Source organism: Psammomys obesus, unplaced genomic scaffold (genome assembly GCF_907164565.1).
Source record: "Psammomys obesus unplaced genomic scaffold, mPsaObe1.curated_primary_1811, whole genome shotgun sequence".
Lineage (NCBI taxonomy): Eukaryota > Metazoa > Chordata > Mammalia > Rodentia > Muridae > Psammomys > Psammomys obesus.
The window spans coordinates 11860055-11882906 of NW_026592666.1; the positions used below are offsets into that span (position 1 = coordinate 11860055).

Here is a 22852-nt window from a genome sequence, read left to right on the forward strand (position 1 = left end):
TGGCGTCCAGTGTAATTTGCAGACGAGTTATATTTTGATTGTTACAGAATAAAGACAAAAGTTACTTGGGACAAGTCTCTTCTTTGAACAGAAAGAGCGGGAGCTGGAATGAATAAACCCAGTCCACAGCTGGCGTTGCACTAGGGCTCAGACCCGTTCATGTGGATCCGGGTCCTGGAACGGAGTGAGTTACTGTCAGGGAGATGCATTCCGTTCCTCTGAAGGATTCTGTATTCCTGATGAGCATTTTAATGGAGTTATTGTATGCAAACTGAATGGGGTATTTTGTTTGTTTCAAAAAGCTTCTCTTTAGGGGCATGAGTTATTTGAGGTTAGTGAATAGTTATTTCATACTGAGGTGTTTTTTTTGTTTGATTTTAGTTTTTTCCTTCTCGTTTGGCATTTTTGTTACTGGCTTTGTTTTTCTAAACAAATTTTTCTGATTTTTCTATTTTTTTAAATATAAATTATTAGTTAGAACTTATAAATAACTTTTCTTTCCTCATAAGAAAGCATTAAGAGATTGAGTTCTCAGGGCAAGTTCTGACTATTATAGCATTGATTTCAGTCAACCCCATGTTTCCTCTACATTGTATTGTCGGGAGGGTTTGATATCAAAAGTAAAATATCTTTGCCTTAGGAAAAGAGAAAAACTAGTACTTTTTCTTTATAACTCAGTATAAATACGTTTTTTCATTATAACTCAGTGTAAATATGTTTTTCCAGTTACTTCTCTCAGTTGCTGGAAGAGCACGGTCCCTTGGATATGAGTGACAGAATGTTCTCTGAGGAGTATGAGTTCTTCCCTGAAGAAACTCGACAGATACTGGAGAAGGCAGGAGGGCTGAAGTCTTTCCTCCTGGGGTGTCCTCGCTTTGTGGTGATTGACAACTGCATTGCATTGAAAAAAGTTGCCTCACGACTCAAGAAAAAAAGGAAGAAGAAAAACATGAAAACTAAAGTTGAAGAAATGTCAAAAACAGGAGAATATTTACGCGTTAACCTACCACTAAATCCAAGCGCTAGAGAATTTAAGCCAGATGTGAAGTCTGCAGCAGTGCCTGAGGACATTCAGTCCACACCAGGACCTGCCAAGGAGTCTTCGCAGCCAGCTGTCGAGGATGTGAAGCCGCAGCTGGACTCTGATAGCTCTTCTGGGTCTGCTTCAGAGGACAGCAGACTGGAAGTGGCGTCTCCTGACTCTGCCACACCCCTCTATGAGGACGCGCCTCCTGGAGCAGCTGCTTCTTCCCCCACAGCAGCTGCTGAAGATGCCAAACCAGCCTACTGGACTCGGTCACACATGCTCACAGGGTTCTGCACATACCTCCCTCTTCAAGGATGTGACGTCATCCAGTCGCGGCCGGCATACATTAGCATGGCTCCCAGCCTGCCCCAGTTCGCTGGCATTTACACACCTCTGGCCAGCATCTCTGCTGAGTACCCCGTGCAGAGGTCCATGCCAGTGGTGCCATCTTTTGCCTCGGGCGACAGGGCAGATAACAGTGCCACTGCATACTTTGAAAGTCACAATCTGAATACTGAGAATGACTCTGGTAAGCAGACTGCCTCTGAAACACAGATGCCTGAGAGTTCTTTGGGGATGTGTGTTAAGCCCCAGAGCAGCCCAGCTGATGCTGACACCGCTCTGAGTGAGCCTGAAAGGAAGAGCAGCCGTGGTGGGAGCTCTGACAACGCGTGGGGAGCTTCTCTCGCAAGTGTCAGTGGAGTAACACACGTTCCTCACACACTAGCCGTGGGCGTACAGGTAAGGCTTGCAGACAAGAGAGTCTTTATTAAAACAAATTGTCACGCTGTGTCCGTGTCTATGGGGTGTGTGCTGGTTCAGGTGCACACTGCCCCAGCACGCATGTGCGTGTGCAGTTCTTTCCTGCCGTAGTGCTTTTCCCTCTTGAGCGGCCTGAAAAAGGTGCTGCAACAAAAGCTAAATTTGCCTTTTTGTTTTATTATTGCTATTTTATTACTAAAAAGAGTAGTTGCCTTCACAGTGGGTATGAAAACATTCCCACCTGGAAATACGAATGCTTCTGTAAGGCATCCCAGGGGCTTTTGTTGTCAGGAAGAAGGTTGGCTGAAGTAATACACAGTAATCTATGTCACCTACCACAGTTTGCCAGCAAGCGTGCGAAAGAAATATAATCTAAATAGGAAAATCCTTAGGAAAACCGTGGATGTGGTTTACACTATCACACAGTGGGCGTATGTATTTACTGCTCTTGTTAAGGTTGGTTAAGTTTTAAGCAGTTGTTTCCTCTATAGGCGTCCAGGAGCGTGATTCATCGGGAAGTTAATACTGAGCCATATGAACCTTTTGAAACACAGCAGGTGAGTCAAAAGAACATTAAATTGTCTACACACCTCTGCTTGATTAACGTATATAAATTGGAGCCAGTTGATCCTAAAGTTACCATGGAATATGCTTTAAAGTTCAACAAAGAACTTTTGTTGTTGTTGTTGAAATTGACAAGGAGGCAAAAAAAAAAGTTTAGATTATGCTTCCCTTCACTCATTAATTCAAAGGATAATGGCTTTGTTTTAACTGGTGTGGTGAACATGTATTAATTTATAAGTAGAGATATTTACATGAATTACATCAAAAGATACAAAGACCTGAGCCACCTTAAGAATGATCCAATTAGGAAATTTGTTAGTATACTATAAAAGTAATGTAACGAACTATGTAGTTTCAGGAACATAGAGGTAAACTTTTAATCAAAAATATTAATGAAACACGAGTGATTTAACATGCTAATAACTTTCTCTGAAAGTAAAAGCCATTATTTTGATTAAAGGTAAAATATCACCACTAGTATTTGTTACTGGTCAGGAACTATTAGGTACGAGAAAGAAAAGGAGGTCTGACATCATTATTTACAGAAATTAAGACCTGAATAATGGAAAGGTAATTGTGTGCAAGGTAACTGCTGTGCACACACATGCTCACTGAAGCCATCTTACTAACTCACTAAGACATATTTCATTTTTAGTGACAAAATCTATTTCAAGACCGCTAAACTGCTATTGAGAGACTTAAAGAAGAGAGGAGATGGCAGTTGGATAAGATGCAATGAAAAGATTGATTTTTTTTCCCCTAGTTTTGTTTCTTAATTCAGGACAGTTGTACTACATGTGTGAACCTAAACTGGATTTAATAATTATCTATTGAAATAGAACAAACTACCTCAAAATAAACTAGCTTAAATAGCAACAAACATTTACTGTGTCACACTTTCTTTTGGTTAGAAATGCAGAATCAGCCTAAGAATTCTGGGTCCAGAAGAGTAAATATTCTTAAAAAGGTTTTGCTAATCAGTAAGGAAAAGATAACGTATCAGAAAAAAAAGGGAACTGGTGTAAATATACAAGCAACAATAAAAGCAAAGTTGATGATTTTTAGGAATTAACAAACCAGAAGTAAAATACAGCTTTCTGGGGAGTACAATATGGAATTCTCTGCACTCAAATAGGTGTGAAGACCAGTGGACAGATACTTAAGTATTTGCTTTGTCTACATTTTTAACAACCAAAAATTGATGCTTGTTAAACACCCACCACTAGAGGCTGAAATACGCTGCTGCATTAAGATGCTGTTGAAATAAGCACAGCTGTGGTTAAGTAGACAGAAGTGTGTTACCGTGCTGTCTGAGCAAGACTCATAGTTTCATAAATTAGTTACTGGTTTCAAAACTGTGAGATAAGTCGAGGCAATTTCTGGCTTTTCAGTTGTTGAGACTGGCAGTTGAACTCTAGGACTGCTGTTTTCTTCTGGGAAACTCTTGGTTTCCTGAACTGTAAAAGGCAAAAATTACATATTTATTCTGAAAATTTAATGAAGTTTAAATATAGTAACATAAAGTTGCCATTTAATGTCGCAGCTGTCTGTTGGTGACTTGGGGTGTAGAAGTAATGTAAAATACAATATTCAGTATGATTCTTTTGCCAAGAGAATAAAAATTGAGATAATTGAAGTCTTTACTGTCAAGTCTTGCTTGTGTGTCATAGTAGCTTTGACAGTTTCATTCATTATTTACACGTGGGCTGTACATAGTGCTAAAGCCTCAGTCTGGGTGCACATAAGCTGAGGCCTTCCTCCAAAGCACCTGCTCAGTCTACTGTGCTGGCTGTAGCTCACAGTGCTCTAATAAGTGGTGCCATTTCTATTATTTGATTTCCTGCCTTTTTAGCTGCAAAGAGCTCAGATGCTGAGCAAGGAGTGTGGGGGATACAGGGATTAGCAGGGAAGCTGTTGAAGATGACCCACGCTCGTGACCAGGATCGATTTCTGCAGCGTGACTGCCATAGGAGGGCAGTACTCTGCACCAGGTTTCCAGTACCCCACAGTGCTCTCTTCAGACACGGTGTGTCACTATAGCCAACCTGCCTGAGTGAGAGCTTTGTAAGAACCTTACATAAGTGATAATCATTGTTTCCAACATTCTGTAGTACAGTATTACATCTTGTTTTTCTGTTTTAAGATAATTATTCATGGTAGGTAACAACTCAGTTCATTGGTAACAATTTAGCTTTTTAAAATTACCAACAACTTACCATTTGAAACACTTGAGAATAATGGCAATACTAATTTGTTCAACTTGTCTTCAAAATATATGTATATGTGACCTTTAAACCCTAATATAGTTCCTGATGTTAATTATAGGAAATAACATTAAAATTAAACTTTGATCTAATATGCTCTTAGGAAACAAAGTTTTCAGAACTAATTATAATGTACAAATTGAAAGTGTTATTACACGCTAGCCAGTGCAGGAGAGCTGGCCCTGGTGGCGTGACTGGGAGAGCCGATGGGCTGACTGCTCGGCCACCACCGAGATCCAGGGCTTGGAGTTGGGCCACCCTAACATGTACACCTTGTAGGAACTGCTGCATTGGGTGAGGGGCAACAACAGGGTATCAGAGAGGTACCTGTGAGGACCCAGTCCTGAGGGCACAAGCCAGAGGCCTCAGACCAGGGACTCACTGTAGTGGACATTTGCACGTGAAGCTGTGCGGACAAAAGGTTGTCCTGTGACATGCTGCAGCTTCCACAGGGAGCTTTTTTTTTTTGCTGGGGCGATTGCAAGGGTATGAAGGCACAGGGAGATAAGTGGGATTAGGGTGCCGGATATGAAACTAACAAAGACTCAATAAATAAAAAATAAAGTTCCATTACAAAATTCAGTCGTAAAATAGTGTTCAAAAGAGCTAGCTCTGCCTAACAGTATTTAGAGGTGTTAGTTTCTGAATTATTCCATTACCCGTGTAAAATTTCCTTTTCATTTTACCCTCCTCTGAGACAGGTCAGAACAAACCATAAATTTTGCACAGTTGTTAGCTATTGCTTTTTTGTTTTACTCTTAGGGAGCCCTTTCCCAGGTTGAAAAGGAGTGTTGCCTGTTAAAAGAGCGGCTGAAGGCGGCATGTGCAAGCTGTGAGCAGACTGAGCGCAGGAGCGCAGAGGAGCCCCAGGACCTGGAAGAGAAGCTGAGGAGGCATGGGGAAGAAAGCAAGGTACTCTGCCTGAGCCTGCCTGGGGCCGTGTGAGTGCGTGTGAGCGCGTGTGAGCATTGGTGAGCTGAGTTTCAGACACACAAGCTCTTTCTCCTTAGCCACTTGCACTTACTCAGGTGGCAGGGGTTCTTGTGGTGGTGTAGAACTCCACCAGCTGCTTTTGGGAAGAGGACTATAAATCTGGAGTTCCATTTATCTTTAATTCACTGCTCTGCTTAACTAACCCCCTTCCGTGTTTACTTTCCAAATTAAATTCCTGCCTGCGTTGAGAGGCATGGTCACAGGAGAGGTCAAACGTGAGCTCTGTGCCAGGCTCGCTTCTGTTCTGGTGGGTCTGTTTAGAACTCTTCTAAGCAGCAGTTGGTCACCTGGTTTCCCTAAATCCTAGCCTGCCTCGTACGTGTTGGGAGCTTAGGCACACAGCCTGTACCAGGTTCCTCTCAACGCCTTTTCCTTATCGCTGTGGCTGTGTCTCTCGTGTCGTCGGATCGCACTCACCGTCATGCTGAGTCTAGTCGATCTGTCCCTCCGAGGAGGTTGGTTCAGTTGCTAGACTTTTGCTGAACGTGAACCCTTAAATTGTGAGTCTGAGTTTCTGTGCTGTGTCTATACATGAATAGGCGGAAATTAAGGATCATTTCCTTATTAATTATGAAACAGCTTTGTCCTTAAAGGGTGGTGATACAAACAGCACATGAACTCGGGTAATGCTTTCGCTGGCAGAGCTGTGTGCGTGTGTGCATGTGTGCGTGCGCGCGCACGGGCTCGCTCATGTGCAGATGTATGCCCAAACAGGTGAATTTAGTTCTGTGCCCTCTTGTAAACTGACCTCCTGTAGGTCCCTTTGTCAAGTAGGTTCTGGCGCCCTGGCATGCCCTCTGTCGCACACTCCCTTTCAAAGGCTAGATCCGAGGTCAGAGCGGTGGCTCAGAGCATAAGCAGAGCTGCTTCCACTCGCACAGCTAGCAGGTTTATGTTGGTCTTGGAACTAGAAGTGACCATGTAGGATACAAGAGCTTATTACAGGTATGGTAGGCATGGGCTCATCTGAGTCACAGTAATGATGTGGCATGTTTGGAATCAGCACGGTTTTATTCTCGGGGAAAGTGTGGACAAGACCCACCACAGAACCTCTGTTGATCCTGCCACTTTGGAGAGAGCCTGTGTGTCATCCATCCAGAGTGGGTCTCAGAGTTACAGGAATTGGACTAGTTAGCACATCCTTCTTCTTCAGAAGCGTCGAAACCTGGGTGTAGAGGCTGAAGAGGGGAGAGACGGCTGCTTGGGTCTGTGTCATTATGACTCGAAGGCTGTTACTTCCTTTTACATTTGTGGAGGTTTGTTGTAGGGTGCATCGCTCTTCTGAGGTTTCTGTAGCTGAACCTTGTTCTCAGCATGTTCTGAATCTAAGCAGGAAATTCACAACCCGGAGCTCAAGGAAAAAAGTCTGTCTCTAGCAGATAGGAGAACAGAATTTCATTAAGCAACTGTTGGCAGTCACGGGACTTGAGCGTGGACTATGTTTCTCGGTTCAGATACTTAAAAAAGCAGCATGTACATGCATAAGGGAGCTGAGGGGAGGCTGGGGGTGGCACTGAACCTCACCCAGGGCCGGGCACTCAATCTCCATGCCTTCAGTGGTCAGCCAGAGGTATTCCATTTGTATTTCTAAAAGCAAACAAAAACTGTTGGACTTGCTAGCTAAAACTTGTGTAGATGACTTGTAGGCTAGGGTGCTGCAGGTTGCAGACTGACATGTCGGTCCTGTGGGCTCACAAGGCTCTGCTCAGCGTCCTCAGTGCGCTGGACAGATGACACTTGGCTGTGCTGTGTTGAGCGTATCCCAGGCTGGAGTACCAGTGGCCCTGCCCAGGACTCCCACTCCCCTGAGCTTGAGTTGTTGTGCATGCTAAGATACTGCCAGGCTCTTTTTTTCCCTAAAAAGTATTGCTAGGATTATTCAAGTATTTTCTAAAATGCTTTTTAGATCTCAAAGACAGAGTTAGACTGGTTTCTTCAAGATTTGGACAAAGAAATTAAAAAGTGGCAACAAGAGAAAAAAGAAATCCAAGAAAGATTAAAAGCCCTGAAGAAAAAAATTAAAAAGATTGTAAATACCAGTGAAATGTAAGTAAGAGTTGAAGGATGACATTGTTATTTTAATATCCTGTGGTTTCTGTTTTTTTTCCATTCTTTGTACTTAATTTCAAATATGTATTTATAAATAAATACATATAACAAGTAAAAACCTTCATAAATACTATCTTCACAATGGTTTTACATCATTTAAAAAGCATCCAATGAGAAGCTCTCTCACTAAAGCTTGGTCTGAGCTGATATGTCCTCAGGCAGAGTCTATAGAAGAGTAGCCTGGAGCTGAGGTAATAACGGCCCTGCTGCGCCTAAGATTGATCACTGTGAGCTTTCTTTCCTACCAGTGATAGGATGCCTCTAGACTCAAAGTTCTGTCCAGCATTAAGGTTCATGGGTAATTATTTTATTCTTACGTTTATCCTAAGTCTTCAATTTATTAGCATTTGGTCTTGTGCTATGCAGGGTTTACTAATAATTGAAGGTCTTCTTGGGCATAATTGTCAGAGAGGTTTCATCTGAGGCAGTCTTCATTGGAGGATTGTCCATGCCCAGATCACAGTGACCTGTGGTCCATGTCTGTGAGGAATTTTCTTGCTTGGTAACTGCCCACCCACTCTGAACAGCACCCTCCCTAAGGGCACAGACCTGGACCGTGTAAGAAATGAGCTCAGTGTGAGCCAGAGAGTGAGGCAGAAGGCAGTTTTCTGCGCTGTCTGCCTGCTCATGCCTCAGTCCCTGCCCTGACTTCACACTGTGACAGACTCCTCCCTAGAAGTGGGAGCTGAAACAAACCCTCCTCCAAGACACCAAGACCACAGCAACTCTTATGAAGAAAGCATTTAACTCGGGCTGGCTTACCATTTCAGAGGCTTAGTCCATTGTCATCATGGTGGGAAGGGTTCTGGCGTGAGGCAGACAGGTATTGGAGCAGTAGCTAAGAGCTGCTCTGAGTTCACGGGGTGCTTTGGTGGGTGTGTGCAGTTTACAAGTGTGAAGTTGTACTGAAAAACCCTGAAAAGTAATGACACAGTTGTGAATGTTTTCACAGGTCTGCCCAGAAAAATGATGGATTAGATAAGGAATGTGAATCACATCTGGACCAGTCCCTTGGAATCAGGCAACCAAGCTTTAATTATTCTTAATATCTTTCAGTATACAGTCTCACTAGACTTCTAAGTATACAATTGCTTATCTGTTTCTCTCAAATAATTCTCAAGGCTTGAATATGTCTTTAATTTCCCATCAGTATAAAAGAGCCTAAATTCATTACTGTCATTTACTTCTCTTTTTTATTTAGTTGTTTTTGTTTTGTTTTGTTTTGTTTTGTTTTGTTTTAAGTAGGGTCTCAATGTGTAGCCCTGGCTGGCCTAGAATTCACTGGGGAGAGCAGGCTGGTTTTGAACTCATAGATCTGCCTGCCTCTGCCTCCCAAGTGCTGGGATTATGAGCATGTGCCACCTGCCTCCTTTTTGTTTTGGTTTTGGTTTGGTTTTTTGTTTTCCTTTAATTAACTTAAAACTATGAAGCACGATTCTGACCCAGGATGTAGCTCCGTAGCGGCAGTGCTTTCCTGGCATGGACCATGGATAGGACCATGGGAGAGAAAAAAGATCGTACAGGTTGAAGAGTAAAATACATTTGATATGAAAGCAAAGGGAGAGTGATGGAGGTGGTTAAAGAGTGTGGCCATCTGTGTGATCTGTACAGATCACCTTTTTTCTTTTTCTTATAATTGTTCTGTAATGGATTCCTTGCTTAAAAGACAGTGTTTGAGAACAGTTATCAATTGAACTAGATTGTACTCCACTTATCCTTGTAAAGCCAGTGAGCTGGAGCTGGGGAGAGGGCTGCCAGCAAGTACATGCATGGAGACTTAAGTACATGCTGAGCTGCATCCCAGCATCCACGGGAGCCCTGGGTGTGTTGGTGCCCACCTCCCGGTAACAGGGATGTGGAGGTGGACACAGGAACCTGGAGCTCAGTGGCCAGCCATTGGAACTCACTTGGTCAGATCCCAATGTCAGTGAAAGTGTAATACCAGGTTCATGGGACCCTCAGAGACCACCAGAAGACGACTCGATGCAATTGCAAGAGAGCTTTATTACGAGAGCAATCAAACTTGGGACCCAAGTCTCACTGACACAGCAGTAGAGAAGGGGGATCCCGAGCTCTGAACAGGATTTTTAAAGGGAAAGTCTATGAGCAGGGGGTTTCCATGGCAGCAAGCAGGGGGGCACAAGCCTTGGCGTTACTGAATTGGGTGAAGTTTAGCAGGGCGGGGTGACCTTTTTTGAGGCACACAATCACGATGGCTAAGGCATATAATCACAATGGCTATTTTTCTAAACCATATCTGAAACATTTGGGAGAATTTTCCCACCCGATTCCCAACCGATTTCTCATTGATTATTGCCAGGGAGTTTGTCTCTATTTTCTATAAAGCATTTATTCTGTTATATTTCCTGGAGGCTAGGAAGTTGCTAGGAGAGTTAACTTTGTTTTCTGCCAGGGCACATTCTGTGATAGTTCCTGGTGCCTGAATTCAGTTCCTGGTCGAGATCTTTATTTCAAAATGGAGTTATATTCAGGCTAACTTAAACTCTTAAAAAGTGCTTTCTCTATAACAAAGCAAAGTGACAGTTCCTGAGGATTCACACTCAAAGTTAACCTCTGGCCTCCACAGACAGCCATCTTCATCTGTACCTAGATGGGGGGGGGGGGGGTGAACACCTGCCCCGCGCGCGCGCGCACACACACACACACACACACACACAGCCAGTAAACTGGGGTAGTGCCTTCATGTGCTCCTCTGCACTTACTCCAGATACTCCGTTTTTTTTCTTGTCTTCCTTTGTTCACTTGTAAAATGCAGGGAGAACAGTGAGTCTGAACTGTATGATAGCTTATGAGGCAAGACGTTATTCTGAAATGTGCTGTGATTTTGTTTGGTATTCACAGTAGTGCACTCACCGATGAGAGGATGAAAGTAGAAGAGTGTATCAAAAAAGGGAAAGAGCGTTACGAAGAGAGTCGTCAGAGAGCTGTGGCTGCAGAGGTAAGACACTGCGAGGAGCTTCGGCCGAGGTCCTTTGTTGTCTTCTGTGTTTCTTCCCTTGTTAGCATAATGCCGTTATGGAAACTGGGAAGCTGAGAAAAGGGCTATCATCCATAGTCCAATTTCTGAAGAAAGTAATTGTTACTTTTCTTTGCCAAGGATGATGGTTAGTTTTTATTCCTTCTTCTCAGCACCAGGGCCTCATGCTTGACCTAAAATTTTACACTTATTTCAGAGATGTACCCATAAATAATACATCAAATCTTGTAACTTTTATTTAACTTAATAATTTAACTATTTCACATGCTTTTCATGGAATATCTTTATCACATTTAATCAGGTGATATACCATGAGATACGCCATTATAAACTAATCCTTTAAAAGCAAATTAAAAGAACCCCCTCTGTTGGTAAAGTGCTTGTGCTTGCTGAAAAACAATGAGGACCTGTGTTCCATTCCTAGAATTTGCATGCATGCATTCATTCATTCATTCATTCATTCATTCATTCATTTATTAAAAAGCTGGTATTGGAAAGCAGAGACAGATTCCTAAGCCTTACGGCAAGCCAGTGTATTACCTTTTTACAAGTTGCAGGCTAGTGAGAAACCTTGTCCTAAACAACAAAAAAAGGTAAGTGGCACTTGAGAAATGACATCAAAAATTGTCCTTTGGTCTCCATTTGTGTTTGCACCAGAACCTACTTAAGAAAATATATTCCTGACAAGGGGAGTAACTTATAGTTCTAATCTCAGATATACCAGGGAAAGTTTCAAGTTCAAGGCCAGTACCCATAAATACAAAAGAAAAAGAAATATATATGTGTGTGTTTGGGTGTTTGCATTTTTGGTATTCCTCTGTCCCCATGGAGAGACACACATTAATGTTGGTTTACTATTTGAACAACTGAAACAAAGAAAAATGGATATGTATTGCAGCTGGCTTTATTTTATTTAGTTTCAAAAATGTAATTTGTGATCCTTACTTGAGACCAAGTTCTACTTAATATTGGATGTATCAGTGATTTTTCTGGGACGCGAGAAAAGGAGTGACTTGGCCAGGCTAGAAGTAGCGCGATCCCCGGTCACTTGTCAGCCACACGGCTGCTTCTGAGTTAGTGGCCAGGGTGCAGTGTTGCGCCAGCGCCAGCTTCCTCGGCCTGTTGCTGCTTTGTGCTGCTTACAGCAGGCATGGCTGGAGGGCCCTGCCCAGGTGTTGACCCCTGGGTCACATCTCCTGCAGGGATTCACACACAGCGGCCAGTACCTTGCAGGGGAAGCAGACGGCGTGGCAGGAAGATGGGGACGTGAACCGTGCCCTGTATGAGCAGGTCACCTGGCCTGAAAGGCACAGTTTCATGGCACCAATGCAGATGTTTTTGGTGTCAATTTCAAATCTTCAAGTTTTATTCCTGGGAAAATTACAACATAGTCATGTTCTAATGAGTCTGTCATCAGACTTTATTTAGAGAGAACAGGAGGGCCTGGAGAAATGGCTTAGTGGCTGCTCTTCTAGAGCACTGGGGTTCAGGTCCCACACAGTTGTGCCTCACAGCTGTCTGGGATCTGACACCCTCACACAGACATGAATGCAGACAAAAACACCAATGCATATAGAATTAAATAAATTATTTAAAAAAGAGGAAACTGGAAAGTAGTTTATAATGTTTACATGTAAATTTTTCGAATAGTTTCACATTTTCATTTGTCTTATAATATATATGTATCCTTTAATGTATGGACAGGTGTCTGTGCTTGAAAACTGGAAGGAACAAGAAGTATGTAAATTACAGGGTATGGCATCACAAGCAGAAGCCTATCTCAAAAACCTCAAGCTGATGAGCAGGTACCATGGTCTCTTAAGTTTTCTTCCCATCATGGCATTTGGAAAATAAAGTTAGAAGCACTTGAAGTAAAAAACAGTTATTTAAAATATTTTTCCCCTTCACCAAGTCCTCTCAGAACCTCCCCACCTCCCTTCCCACCCAACCTTATGTTCCCCTCCGTCTCTCTCTTCCTCCCTCCCTTTCATACACACACACACACACACACACACACACACACACACACACACACACAGTTGAAATGCAAAACAAACAGCTAAGAGACCATTATCACACAAAAATAGCAAAATAGCCTAAAAATGAAACCATGAAGTTCATTTTGCATTGGCCAGCCACTCCTGGGCATGAGGTCTGTCCTGAGGTGTGGATGAAATACCCACTGGCCATTGAGGACAACTGATTTTCTTTTTTGACATTGGCTATCAGTTACAAATAGTTTTTTGTTTAAGAATCTCGGCTTCCCCAGTGATGAGACTAAAGTGTGCATCACCATACATGGTCCAAAATTTACATTTTGAAAAAACACTTTTCATTGTGTGTTTGTTTGTGTTTGCCTTTAAGTTCTTTTGATTTTTCCGTCTGTAGAAGGGGTATTAAGCAGTCTTCTACTTCTGATATTTTTCAGTGATTCTGCAGCATCTCCTGAGATGGAGTGTGATACACATTCATGGGAATCATTTCTTTCTAATATAAGAGAAGAAATGGAGAACACAAAGGTAAGCTAGAAAACATGTCGTAATTCTACCAAAATCAGTATGGTGGTTTTCATTCTCAAGAGACCAATGTCATAGTTAAATCATTCCTTTTTTTTCTTTTAATGTCTCAGTGGTTTTTCTTTTGTTGTTGTTGTTCTTTTTGAAATTATTAGAATTTGTCATGAAATTAGTGATATTTTTTTATATAATTTCATGTATATTGGTGTTTTCCCGGTGTGTATGTGTCAGGTCCATTGGAACTGGAGTCACAGACAGTTGTGAACTGACATGTGGGTATTGAGAATTGAACCTGGGTCCTCTGGAAGAACAGCCAGTGCTCTGAACCATCTCTCCAGACCCAGTGATATTTTCTTAATTATCTTAGAGCCTTTGCTTAGCATGCATAAGGCCCTGTACACACTTCTGAGCACCAAGAGAGGGAAAAGAAAGAATTTCCTGAGGCTTCCCAGCATTTGGAGGATGAGATTTCCCTTGCTCACTCTCTTGAGAAACAGTTGTCCTGCTGTAGTGATCCAGCCTGGGGGATCTACCCTGACACTGACATCTTCAGCCTGTCCCCACACTTATGTTTCTTGGGAAACTCTTGGTCATATGAGTTGTCTGATAAAAAGTATTAATTGCAGATATTGATTTTCTTTTGGAATTAGTTAGAAAAACTTCACATTTTTCCTTCTTCCAACAGTCTCAGTTTGAAGACCAAATTAAGGCCATTAAAAATGGTTCTCGACTCAGTGAACTTTCCAAAGTGCAGATTTCTGAGCTTTCATTTCCTGCTTGTCTGATGGTGAGTAGGTCACATCAGGGTTTTTCTCTTAACTGTCCAAAGTGGTTTGTTTTTACTGTTTTCTGAAAATGGGCATGGGTTTGTTTTAATGTTTCCAGGTTGGTGTTGCTTGTGGCTTTTCCAAAGCTTTAAACATTGTAACATAAATGGATCTGTGTTCTACAGCCAGGTGTGAGAACAGGACTAAGACACCCTGATTTCTGCTTCATGTACCTTAGTGTCTGTTTTCTTTCTTTCCTTGCTGTAGGGTGTGTGTGTGTGTGTGTGTGTCTGTGTGTCTGACAGACAGACAATGAACGACATGAAGTCTAGCATGTAAACAGGCAGTTGGGGTAGCGGGTGTGTGTGGCTGAAGCAGCCGTCTCTTTCACCACCTAGAATTAAACTTCTAGTAGTTGGAGGCATGAAAGTCTTGAGTTTAGTCTGTTTCTTCGTCAAATACAGGCAAACATTGGTGCTTAGAAAACATGCGGGACTTTATTAGTCTGGAGTATCATATTTGATTGATAATTTGAAGTATGTCCTCAGTCTTTTGGGTAAGAATGCTTGCTGAGTTTATCTTTTTATTATAAAGTGCTTTTAAAAAATCAGTCATTTTGTGTTGTCAATTTTGTAGACGGGCTAACCATAGTTGTCCCTTGATTGCATTCTGTGATTCAGACACAGCAAAGATGAGGCTGTAGGAATCCCAGCTCTAAGGGTCAGTTAGAGGTGGACCTCAAGATGTTGGCATGTCGCTGAGGTCCTCGTGCCTGCCTTCCTGGTGCCGTGCGCCTTCCTGCTGTCCTGTCCTCTGGCCTCCACCTGAGAGGTCCTGGCTGTTACCGCTCCCCTTCCCCTGCTCCTTTATCATGTGCCAGAGGTCACCTCAGTCCAGAAGCCTCAGTGCCTAATGGCCTGGCTGCTCTTCCAGAGGACCCGGGTTTGAGTCCCACACCCACATTTTGTTCACAACACCTGTGACCCCAGTCAGACAGCGCACAGACGTGCACACAAGCCAAGCGTTTGCGCACATGACACAAAAACGAGACCCTTAAAAGATGAGTGTGTTAGGGGTGGCTCCGTGATCGCATTTCTCTCTGCACTACGTCAGTGACAAGGAAGGTCTTTTCATTACGCTTAGAGGTCGCTTCTCAACTTTGTGTTTCCCAAGTTCCTATAGCAGATATGGAAGGAAAATAATTTTGGCTTTTAGTGTAATATTTTACTATTAACTAATGATTTTACTTTATATAATTTTATAAATACTCAAAAAATTTTCATATTCAAACTTTTGAGACCTCTCAGTGTACCAGGAACTTGTGTAAAAAAGTGTTCTTGGAGACATTTTTTGCCTCATTTCTCCCTCTTCTGTTCACTAGGTATTTGGTAGTGATCAAGATTAAATGTGGGCTGGGCTGTCAGAGTGCTGGGATTAGGAAAAGACAGACCATAAGGCTACAGCTACACACACACACACACACACAGCAAAGCAAACAAACCCCTGAGATTTTCCCTAGCCGCTAAGTGGGAGCGCTTTAGTGACATAGACCCTCATCTAGGTAGGAAGGGGCGAGGGCAGCACCAGGGCGGGGGTGGGTCTGATGCTTGCAGGGCTCCGGTGCCGCAGTGGCCAAAGCCCGTGGGAGTTTACACACCACCTGCTCTTTCGGGGCGTGGCAGAACCATCAAGGGCCGGGCAGGCCAGAGTCTGGGCTGGTCTTTAGGCCATTGGGAAGGCTTTGGTTTGGGTTTCCAGTCAGGGCTTGTGAGGGATGAGTGTGTAGAACAGAACTCCTTTATAATAATGAGGGTGGAGCAGGTGGAGCAGGCGGGGGTGTAAGGCCAGGTGGCTCTGCGAGGCTCTGCGAGGCTCTGCCCTCAGTGCTGCGTGGAGGAGGCCTGTGTGGCTCGCCAGCCTGGGGAGTGAGAGTGTGGGAAATGTAGGTGGAGGGCGGGTGAGGAGGCAGCTGCTGAGCCTGGTGTGGAGCACACTGAGGTTGGTCTCCCCAGATCACACAGCAGGTATGCAGATAAGAGTCTCAGGAAATACTCTACTCTACAAGGAAGAGGTGGGCTGGGGAGAGAGGAGCATAGGTTTGAGATGTGGACCTTCAGCAGTGTGAGGTGTGTAAGAAGAGCTCCAAAGAGCTGTACAGTGGACCCTGCAGAGAGCGCACATTTTGAAGAGGAAGGGGCCGGCACTGCTGGGCCTCGCTGTTCTGGCCGGGTGGTGACAGCTTTGGGGATGCTCTGGCAGGTAGCCCTGGTCAGTTAGCCGAGTGGCGGGAGTGCTGTCCCCTGGGCACTTTTTCTGGTTTACAGAGAAGACGGCAGTTGTTGGCACGCCACACGTGTATTGTCGGGGTGCGATGACCGACTCGCTCACCGTCAACCCTGTACTCAAGCCTGCTGAGCGAGCACTACCTGTGGGTGTGCACGCCGCTTTTAGTTTTCCTCCTTGGCTCAAGGCAAGCCCTGAGCCCTAAGGGACCCAGCTCTTTTGTCTTCCCTCAACAGCTTCGCCCTCAGTTCCCCTCTGAGTCCTCGTGCCATGAGGACCTCGGGCTGCTGGCCTCTGGAGACAGCGTGCCTGGAGCAGCCTACAAGGACTCTGACGTGGAGCCTGCTGGTGGCCACACAGAGGAGCTTCCTGAACTATCGCCAGGCTCGCCCACCTGTTGGCCTGAATATGCGCAACAGTTAGAGCTCAAGAGGGCTAGCCAGGTGTCTCCATCAGAACCAAGCCCTGAGGCTGATGAGAAACCACCTGGGCAGGCTGCGTGGTCAAACCAGTCTCCAAAAAAGCCGTTCAACAGCATTATTGAACATCTGTCAGTGATATTCCCCAGTTATGCCAGGTGCGTGACTATTAACTGCTGTATTAAGTGTGGCGGGGGGCGGGGGTCATCACTCTGTGTCCCTGGCTGGCCTGTAACTCAATATGTTGACCCGTCTGGTCTTGGGTTTACAGAGATCCACCTGCCTCTCCTCCGAGTGCTGATATAAAAGGTGTGTGCCACCATGCCTTCCCATTGATTGACCTATTTGTTGGTCAGATAACACCATGGCCAAGTAGGGACTAAGGAGACAAGGACTGTTAGTTGTTTTGCTGAGAACGATATCCACTCCATCTCTTGCTTCTTGAGATCATAGTAGGTGGTGCTGGACACTGACCCAGGCTTTGTGCACGTGAGGCCGAGGTTCCAACACTTCAGTGCACACCCCCGGCCACAAGTAAATGTAATACTCCTGTCAAGATGGAGAGCACTGAGCACAGAGTGACGCAGCAGCACAGCCACCTGAGACCTGAGCTCCGTAACTTGCCAACGCTGTTACGGGGTCAGTGAGAGCTGTGAAATGATAGCCCTGTCCCATACAGGAACGACAAAGCACAGAACACTAACACCAAGTCTGCTTTGGTACAGGTGCGAGGTAAAAAGACTAGATTGAATTCAATAGTGAGATGTGTGCACGTGTTAAAAAAGGATTGTGTGAGCCTCAGGAAGAGCTGCTTGTGCTTGACTGGGCAAGAGCTGTTTTTAAGCTGAGTGTGTTTGCTCCTGCCTCAGTCCATGCCAGCTTCTCAGTCAGAGCAAGAGACACAGGTGAGGGCTGGGGACCCCCAAGAACACAGGGCTATCTACAGAGCAGCCCTTGGATCTGCATTGGCTATAGAGCAAAGTGTCGGGGAGATGACTTGCCTTGCTGAGGTACTAGTTGTACAGTTGTGCAAGCATGAGGACCAAGGTCCAGATCCCTTCACTCTCATAAGAGCCACGTGACGGACAGGCAGACCGCAGCACTCATAGGATGTCTGCCCTATTCTTGCTTGAAAATAAGCTGGAGAATGGTTGACAAAGACACCAGTGTTGACCTTTGACCTCTGGCTCTGTTCGCGCGCGCGCACACACACACACGCACACACACACACACACACACACACAAACTAGCCAGAGGATGTTTTACGTCTTAGTGGAGTCCTGCCCATTTGAAGTGGGTATATTTTCTACGTGAGTATGCTTTGCCCCAACTACATTTCAGGTATAATGCAAGTTCTCTCAGTAGCAATTGTCACACCAGTTTCTAAAAAACATTAAGGTTGTAATTTCCAAAAATTACAAATAAAGTTGTCTCAGGCTTACTAACTTGGCCATTTAAGGAATCAAATAGAAAGCTAGGCTTAATGACACAAACCTTTAATCCACCACTCTGGAGACAAAGGCAGACTCTGGCTTTCTGTGAGTTCAGGGCCAGCCTGGTCTACATAGTAAGTTTGAGGACAGCCAGAACTCTATAGTGAGACCCTGACTCAAAAAACCAAACACACAAAACAGAAATATGTCTAGACTCCTGAAAGTGGGAATATTTGTCCTACCCCAAGGCCACTTACTAAAATAAGGATGGCTGTCCCTTGTGGATCTTCTGGAAATAATAGTTTTTAAATTCTTAAAAAAAAATAAAATAAAATAAAAAAAGTAATACTGAGGACGGAGACCTGGCAGAGCATCTCTTGTTTTCACCCAGGGATCCCAGCACCCATACGGCAGCTCATGACCCTCTGTAAATTCAGCCCCAGGAATCCAGAGACAACGTCCAACCTCCACGAGCATCAGGCACACCATGGCACATACACATGCGTGTAGGCAAATCACTCATCCAGATAAAGAAGTAAATACACAGACCTTTAAACAGTAATAAAAGTAGCCAGGTACCATGGCGCACACCTGTAACCCCAGCACTCTGGAGGCAGAGGCAGGCGGATCTCTGTGAGTTTGAGTCCATCTTGGTCTACATAGTGAGTTCCAGGCTATCCAGGGCTATTCAGTGAGACCCTGTTGCAAAAACAGGACATGTAATATTGAAATGTTTTAAAGACTTGTTTAATTTTTTTTAGTTATGTGCATCTGTGTGGGTGTGGGTGTGGGTGTAGGTGCTCATGGATACTCTGGAGCAGGTGGTTGTGAGCCTCCTGGTGGTGGCTGAGAACTGAGTGAGTTCTCTGTAAGTGCGGTATGGACTCTAGCTGCTGAAGCACTTCTTGAATGCAATACTGAGACTGTTAATTGCCTGGGGAGAGTCATGTGCCTTCAGACAGTTTCCTCTGTACACTTGTCAGTTAACTATGATCGGCAGGTCACTTTTTAGTGCCGATGGCCTGATATTGTCACTTACTCACTCTTTTCTCTCAGCACTGAGCTTGCTGGTTTTATTAAAAAAGTTCGAAACAGAAACAAGAACTCCCTCTCGGGATTAAGCACTGAGGAGATCGTTGAGAGAGTGACAGAACACATTCTAGAGGAACAGAAAAAGAAGAAGGTAGGATTTCATTTTGTGCTCATTTGTGAAATGTGACGATAAAAAGCTTCAATCCGCACCATCGTGCGCAGAGCAGGAACTGAAACAGTGACCATCTTGTAACGCTCTTCGTTGTCCTCTGTCCTCCTCCTCACCCCTGTAGCCAAATCCAGGGAAAGACAGGAAGCCATCCGAGGCTCACTCTGCTGCTGCTGTGGCCAGGTCCTCCCAGAGCCCACCCTTGGCAGCTGCTGGACTAGCGTCCAAAACCAAAGGCCAGAAGAAAGACGACAGCCCTGTGAGTATCGCAGAGAAGTGAATTGCTGGTTTCCGCGAATGAAGAGCAGGGAGGGAACAATTTTAAATGGTGTAGCCCTTTTCAGTTTAAGGCTGTCTTTATTTAAGACTACAATTAGAAACCAGCCTTGGCTGTATTTGAACATGTGTTCATATCTGGGACTCGGGACAAAAGCCCCTGAATGCAGGTAATAGCTCTGACTGTCCTGGGCATAACCTGGCTTATTGCTGCAGATGGTCAGGTGTGTGGATTTTGTCTACCAAGTGGAGAAGCAGCGCTTGGATAACTTTATTCTGGGTAAGCAGGGACTTTACGTCGCCCAGTCCTCTGACAGGAGTTGGTGCAGTCCGTGAGGCCGTGGCATGGCCCCGCTTGCCGCTTCCCTCCTGTGCCTGGAGGAGGGACTAACAGGATGGGCCTGAAATTGGACGTTATTTAAGTCTTGTTTTCCTTTAAGAAAATAAGACACTCCTATGTTTACAGAGCACGTGTGAATTGTTATTGTAGCTGTGTCTAAATGGATACACTGAGCTCCCCACTGAGCTCTCCGAGGGTCACATCGCCACCTCCCCAATGAGAATGCCCGTGGGTGCTCAGGGCATTCCCACAAGACCTAGCTCCAGCCCTGACTTCAGGGTGTAAGTGGGTCACATCCTCGTGGCCCTCCAGCCATTTGGGTTCTCAGGACATTTGCATTTTTAGAAGGGACATTGCACACCCCTCAAGTCGACCAGGCAGCCAGATCAAGGGGGAACTCTCTCAGTGATGAGTAACATTACTTGTCACCTGACGAGAACAGACTCACCTGGAGACAGGCTTGGCCATGCCTGGAGAGAGTAACTTGCTGCAGCTCCATCTGCTTAGGAGGCTGATGGAGGAGGACTATGATTTTGAGGCACTATGGCTCCTGTCTCAAAACCTACCCTTAACCAGAGTTACCACATGGGTATCACTGTATTTATTAAACTTGATCAAATGTATGGTTAATCTTGCACAAACTGATTTCGGGGCCTGCAGACTTGCTCCGTGGTTAAAAGCACACGCTGTTGTTGCAGAGGGTCTTGGTTGTTCTGACCCCGGTTCCAGGGGGACCTAGTGCCCACTTCTGGCTTCCCACTCGGTGCGCATGCATGCATGCGTGCACGCACACGAGTCATAAATCTCACATCCTTACTGGAGGGGGGTCGGGTGCTGTTGGTTCTTAGACATGTGCATCCTTCTCCACTGGGAGCCAAGTTAACTGGAGGTTTGTCCAGATCATCCTGCCCGGAGCTTTTCAGACCTTACCCTACTTCCTAGGGCTAATGCTTCCTTCCTTCCTTCCTTCCTTCCTTGACCTTGGGTCCTGGGCAGCAGTAGAGCACAGCGAGCCACACTGCAGCTTCTGCCTCGTATCAGCCTGAGCCCTGTCAGCACTTAGGGAAGACAGCAAAGCCCCTCAGAGCAGTTGAAGGTCTGCACAGCTTCCAGGCCCTGCCTGCAGTGTGAGCCCTGGGCAGTTGCTTGCAAGTGCTTATGGATGGGTTTGGGGCCATCGTCCTCACGTGTTGCTGAAAACCAACACCAACAGGACTCCTTTCTTGCTTCTGAGATGCTCGGAATTAAATAAAAGTAGCAATTAGTGTCAACTGTAAGTAAGTGCGTGCTGTGGCCCACAGGTGTGGCCTAGTGCTGTAGGTGGACTTGTCTGCTGTCCTATAGAGAACGCTGTGTGCTCTCCAGGGGTAACCTTGTTAATATTCTGTATATCAAAATCTTTCTAGGTATATCCATAGATACATAGTCTCTTTATTTACTTTTATTAATTACATAATAAATATTGTCATCATCTGTATTTATCTGGTAGTCTGTTAAAACCTACTTTCTGTCCCCATTTATCAATGTTAAATGTTATACTTGGCCATAAGATAGTGTTTTGTATATGGGTATGCCGTAGTTCAAGTCCCTGACCGGAGCGTATTAAGCAGTTTATACTGTCATGTTTTTAGTATGTGTTGGGATACAGACATTTACAGGTTTGTTTTGTTTTGTTTCTGCTTTTTTTCTGGCACTTCATTAGTTGTTGAAACAGTTCCCTCTGAGAGAATTAGGACTTTATACTTTCCTTCTGGGGTCATGTTTTGGGACAGGGTCCGTCTGTGTGGTCCCGGATGTCCTAGAGCTTGCTGTGTAGCCCAAACTGGCCTCAGGCTCACAGAGGTTCTCTTGTCTCTGCCTCCTAAGTACTGGGGTTAAGGTGTGTTTATGTTTTATTTCTTATTTTCTGCTTTTTTCTTAGAAACTATTTCAATAATTTTTATTTTTATTTTATGTTGTGACTTATCTGCATGTGTGAGAGAATCAGATCCCCTGGAACAGGAGTAACAGACAGTGGTGTGCTGGGAATTGAACCCAGGACCTCTGGAAGAACAGTGCTTTTAACTGCTCAGCCATCTTTCCAGCCCCTTAGAAACTATTTTAAAAGATGCCATTTTTCATTCTGTTCAAACATAATTGAAAAATAATCTGCCACCTTTTGTGACAAAAACATCTTTAGGCCACTCGTGTACTAAATCATGAGAGCTTGCATCATAAAAAGTTAACTTTTCAAACATGTTTGTTTCCACAGGCACCAGAAGCAAATTCTTGTGAGATCTGCCATGAAATGTTCAAGTCAAAAAACATGCGTATGCTCAAGTGTGGGCACAAGTTTCACAAAGGGGTAAGACTATCTTTCATTGTCTTTATATCAAGCTTTTCAAAAATAAAAATAGAATTTTTTCTCCTTGTTGCCCAAACTGTTTTTAGTTTGTAAATTTCCGCATGCAGTGTTCATACACCTATGTGAAAACGGGTACTCAGGAAGCGCGTAGGGTCCTTGAAGCAGGGGTGTTTGGAGCTCTGTGGACGACTCTCTGCTCACCGTGTCGTGGGCGGAGAGCTACAGTTACTGCAGACCTGTGCTGGCTCAGACTCAGCAATCTTACTCCTTGGGCAGTGGTTTTCACCTGACCAAATAATAGACAGTGCAGGCGTCTGCTCGGTGCCGTCTCTAAAGCTGAGAACATGGCAAAGACAGCATCTGGCTAGACTGGGTGCTCTGTGTCCTTCAGGACCTGAGTGCTGACTGGACTGGGTGCTGACTGGACTAGGTGCTCTGTGTCCTTCAGGACCTGGGTGCTGACTGGACTGGGTGCTCTGTGTCCTTCAGGACCTGGGTGCTGACTGGAATGGGTGCTCTGTGTCCTTCAGGACCTGGGTGCTGACTGGACTGGGTG

General features: G+C 44.6%; 1 protein-coding gene across 1 annotated transcript in view; it reads left to right on the plus strand.

Annotated features, from left to right (window-relative positions):
- The window catches only part of Ttc3 (tetratricopeptide repeat domain 3), a 39606-nt gene that overhangs the window by 14851 nt on the left and 1903 nt on the right, over positions 1 to 22852 (plus strand). The window contains exons 10-22 of the mRNA XM_055614781.1: positions 727 to 1768; positions 2281 to 2346; positions 5380 to 5529; positions 7517 to 7656; positions 8672 to 8740; positions 10582 to 10678; positions 12422 to 12522; positions 13146 to 13236; positions 13919 to 14020; positions 16520 to 16860; positions 19192 to 19318; positions 19461 to 19595; positions 22204 to 22296. Of these exons, the coding sequence (XP_055470756.1) occupies positions 727 to 1768; positions 2281 to 2346; positions 5380 to 5529; positions 7517 to 7656; positions 8672 to 8740; positions 10582 to 10678; positions 12422 to 12522; positions 13146 to 13236; positions 13919 to 14020; positions 16520 to 16860; positions 19192 to 19318; positions 19461 to 19595; positions 22204 to 22296 (2554 nt within the window). The remainder of the gene's footprint in view (positions 1 to 726; positions 1769 to 2280; positions 2347 to 5379; positions 5530 to 7516; positions 7657 to 8671; positions 8741 to 10581; positions 10679 to 12421; positions 12523 to 13145; positions 13237 to 13918; positions 14021 to 16519; positions 16861 to 19191; positions 19319 to 19460; positions 19596 to 22203; positions 22297 to 22852) is intronic.